General features: G+C 51.9%; 1 protein-coding gene across 1 annotated transcript; it reads right to left on the minus strand.

The window, feature by feature from the left end:
* Positions 1–3,342: 3,342 nt before the first annotated feature.
* Positions 3,343–4,320, minus strand: LOC132320175 (olfactory receptor 14A16-like). The gene has a single exon (XM_059832446.1). The coding sequence runs from the start codon at positions 4,318–4,320 to the stop codon at positions 3,343–3,345; it is 978 nt and encodes a 325-aa protein (XP_059688429.1).
* Between the last annotated feature and the right edge of the window lie 246 nt (positions 4,321–4,566).

Consider the following 4,566-nt stretch of genomic DNA (forward strand, 5'->3'; position numbering starts at 1 on the left):
TCCCTTGTCTAGAAAGGGAAGCCTGGAAAATGGCACCCAAGTTGTGCAACGTTAGAGGCGGTCACTCTCATCCCTGCCTTCACCTACAATGGAGTCACATGTACTTTACCCTGCAGGGAATGAAAAATGCGGGGGTCTGGATATTGCAGAGTCTCCTGTAACCCAGATACATTGGGGTTAGTGCAGATCTGGCTGTCCAAAAGAGAGCATTTCCTTCACTTTGTCTCTTTTTTCCCTCTGTGAATTGAGGGAGCTCGTGACCTCAGCGTGTGACTCGCTGTGTGCAAAGGGAGAATATGGACCAACAGAAGCCGGGAGAGGGAGTGTTTGGGGGGATCTTGGGATCTCTCCTTGACACAGAAGTGTGTTTTCTATTGGTCCAAGGCTATCCACTGTGGGAAGTGGACTTCAGAGGAAGTAAAACAGATTTAGTATACAGCCGATAAGTGAATCATATCCCTCCGCATCTGCGTGCAGTCGTTCTCCAAGTAAAGCAGGCGGGAGTTGGTGCCCACAGGCTGAAAGATGCAGCTACAGACTTCAGTGCAGAAAGCTCCGATTTGATCGAGGCTCCAGTAAGTGGCAGGTGATTGATGAGAGAAAAGGTGGGGTTGGGGGCAGGGCTGAAGAATGGTTGTAGATTGTCAACATAAAGGGTCCTGATTTTGTATACATTCAAACTCCACTGGAGACACTCAGGATCAATATGGATTGAGGCTTTCTGATCTCACAGAATGTGTAAGCAGAAAAAGGAAGAAAAGTGAGGAAAAAATGAATCCTTTCTTAATGTTTAGTAGTGACATCTTTTGACTGCACTCCTGAAACCTCTCGTATTAACCACATAAAATTTGAAGACCTAAAAGAAAACGATGCACAGAGCCTTGGCTCGTTAGGGAGTTTTGCATGTTAATGAGCCCACTGCTGCCAAGTTCCTGAATTGCGGATCCTGGAAGATTGGACAAGCGTCTGAAGAAGTAAACGTCAGCAGCAAACGTCCAAGTTTCTGAGACTGTTAGTGGGCCCCACTAAGGACCATCACTGAAGAGAGCATGGAGGGAACGACCAGACGAGGAGGTGGTCCCTGAGGACTGATGAAACAGAAAGTCAGAGGCCCTGGTTACAGGTGGAAAATCAACTGTGGAGGTGGCTGTGAAAGCCCTAAATGTCTTTCAGCAATCAGGATGGCCAAGCCCTGACCCTCATCCCCTGCCTTTTCCCCATGATGTAATGCTAATGGCTCTTCCTGGGAGCAGTGGGATATGGAGGTGTGTGATGCTGAGTGCAGGAGAGCGGTAGGCCATTTCCTAGGCTCTGTGGAGTGAGGGTGAGGAGGCAATGAGGCTCTGGGCTGTATGGAATCACTGTTTTCTCACGGGTGTCAGTGGAAGAGACAGTTGCCATAACAGGGAGGACAAAGACTTCAGTTCTGTTGACCCCGGTCCAGTATTTTGGACATCCCCATCACAGGCAGTCCTACACTGTCCTATGCCTCTGCCTGTTTCCCTGCACATTTTAGCCACCCCGCTGCTTCCCACCTTGCTCTGGCCCCATGATACCCCAAGTTTTACTGATGGCGTTCTGTCCTTACTGGCTGTTGCTTCAAACACAAAGCTGAAGATTTGCCAGTGCCTGTGAGTTCCCCACAACCTATCCGGTTTCTTTCAAAGCCTTCCTGATGCTCCTCTAGCTCCCAAGATGTCCCAGCCCCACACTTGCTTGAATCCTGTACTTATATCCACATCCCAGCACTGAGATGCACATCGATCTTCTCCTGCATCCTTTAAAGTTAACGCTCAACCTATTTCACTTCAGCATGACAGCACACACACCCACACACCTCCCCTGCTATTTCAGGTCCTTTTCCTGCCTTTAACACACTCACTGCTGTGCACACACCGCTCTCTCCCTGCACTCCCATGGGTCTCACAAACCGTTCCCTTTTCCCCCTGCAGTTATGGGACCTCCCTCTGGGAGGGTCATGCATTTTCCAGCATCATGGATGGTTCTTGTGGTCCATCCAAGTGTGGGCAGTGAAGGAGGGGAAGAGAGCAAGGCCAGCTCATGAGGCAAACTGAACACAGCCACCCCCAGCAGCGGGCATTCCCTCTCTGCCAGGGTGAGGCATGCACACAACATGGAGACATCTTCCTTATCTTTGCTGTGCACAAGAGGGGACTTTCTTCCTGACACCTTCCCAGGAAAAAACTCCTCCTCCTTCTCCTCCTCCACCCTCACAGATCGACTGCTTTCCATTTTTGGGCTCAGGCATGGCTGGAAGGATTTGCTAAAGCCATCGGTCATCACCTTGTTTCTCAGGGACATCTCCCGACCCTCTCTCCCAGGCCTACACATGGCCAATCACTGCTGCTCAGGGCCACTCACTCTTCAGCAGCAGCTGGTCAGAGCTGGCCATTTCCCCGATGCAGGCACTGAGCTCAGCAGGAGAATGGAGATGGCCTCACAGCCAGACTTACCCATAAACTGGGTGAACAGCCAGTGCTGGAAATGACTGGTGAGAGAGGCTGGGAGGTGAAAAAGGCCCTGGGCCACCTTCCTGGTCTGTCCGTGCCACCAAGGGCACAGACTGGCCTCCTCTCTCCTGCACCTGCGCGTCTCGGCTCCCATCCAGGAGCCCTGTCTGTGCACCACAAGCCCCCTGATGTGAGCCCTCATCCTGCACGGTGATGCAGTACAAGTTGTACACTGATGTTTTTCTCTCGCAGGAACTTTCCAGCTCAGCCCAGCTCCCTCCAAGACCTCCTACCTCCCCTGCCCTCTCTCCAGCCCAGCCCACTCTGGTCTGGCCCCACAGCACTACTTGCCACAGGGTGCTGCAGAGCTCTGGGCACTCACCCCAGAGCCCCAGCCCCTCTGAAGGGCACAGCAGCCCCTGGGGGGCAGTCCCAGAGACGGGGGGCCACAAGGACAAGGAGATCAGTGGCACCCTGTGTCCCGTGTTCTCCTCTCCAGCATATCCTGAGAGGTTTGCAGCCCCTCCGGACCATCACGTCTCCCCAGGCTGGCACAAGAGCCCTAGTCCTTGCAGTCCTCAAGAGCTCCTCATCCCTCTAGCACAAAGCAGCCTTCTCCAACCTGGTGCAGCCAGAAAGGTGTTTCTGTTTCCGATTTATTTCTCCTATGCTGAGGATGGATCATAGACCAAGAAGTTGCTGCAGGTACTTTTAATTTCTTAAAGAAAATGGTTTCCTATTTATACAAAGACTCTGGGTCACACAAAATGGGGTGAATCATTAAGGGGAGGAATACTTATATTTAATTGAAAACAACAACTTCCAAAGTGGGAAAAAAAAAAAAAAATGTAGGAAAAGCAGACTTGGCCTGTCATGACATACACAGGGAGTCAGCTGCAGAGGAAGTTGGGCAGCCTATGGCTGCTGAAAGACGTCCAGTTACCAGTTTGCTCAGGGCATCCTTGAGCTCCTGGTTCCTCATGCTGTAGATGAGGGGGTTCACTGCTGGAGGCACCACTGAGTACAGAAATGACACCATCAGATTGAGAAGTGGGGAGGAGATGGAGGGCGGCTTCAGGTAGGCAACCATGGCAGTGCTGATAAAAAGGGAGACGACGACCACGTGAGGGAGGCAGGTGGAAAAGGCTTTGTGCCGTCCCTGCTCAGAGGGGATCCTCAGCACGACCCTGAAGATCTGCACATAGGAGAGCACCATGAAAACAAAACACCCGAAAACTAGAAAAGCAATAAAAGCAATAAGCCCAACCTCGCTGAGGTAGGTGTCTGAGCAGGAGAGCCTGAGGATCTGGGGGACTTCACAAAAGAATTGGTACAAGGCATTGTCTTTGCAGAGTGGCAGTGAAAAGGTATTGGCCGTGTTCAGCAGAGCATTGAGAAACCCACTGCCCCAGGCAGCTGCTGCCATGTGGACACAAGCTCTGCTGCCCAGGAGGGTCCCGTAGTGCAGGGGTTTGCAGATGGCAACATAGCGGTCATAGGCCATGACAGTGAGAAGAAAATATTCTGATGATAGAAAAAATAGAAACATAAAGACCTGGAGAGCACATCCCCCATAAGAGATGGCCCTGGTGTCCCACAGGGAATTGGCCATGGATTTGGGAAGAGTGGTAGAGATGCAGCCTAGGTCAAGGAGGGAGAGGTTGAGGAGGAAGAAGTACATGGGGGTGTGGAGGTGGTGGTTGCATGCTATGGCGGTGATGATGATCCCATTGCCCAGGAGGGCAGCCAGGTAGATGCCCAGGAAGAGCCAGAAGTGCAAGAGCTGCAGCTCCCGGGTGTCTGCGAATGCCAGGAGGAGGAACTCAGTCATGAAGCTTCCATTGGACATTTCGTCCCTCATGGCATGGGAGCCTATTCATGGAGGAAAAGACATCAATGAGTTAGGACAGATTTCTATGAGCAAAATCTATTCCATTCCTTATAGAAACCCCCAAACCACCTGTCCCTAATCAAGAACACGTTTGGCAGGTCCCTTTTGTGAGCTCTGGTTGGTGCTGGCTGAGGGTGTCCCTGGCAGCAGTGCACTCTGCGGTGGGCTCTGGGGGAGCCAGCGCTGCCCTACAGCAATAGGGAA

This window comes from Gavia stellata, chromosome 34, assembly GCF_030936135.1.
Source record: "Gavia stellata isolate bGavSte3 chromosome 34, bGavSte3.hap2, whole genome shotgun sequence".
NCBI lineage: Eukaryota > Metazoa > Chordata > Aves > Gaviiformes > Gaviidae > Gavia > Gavia stellata.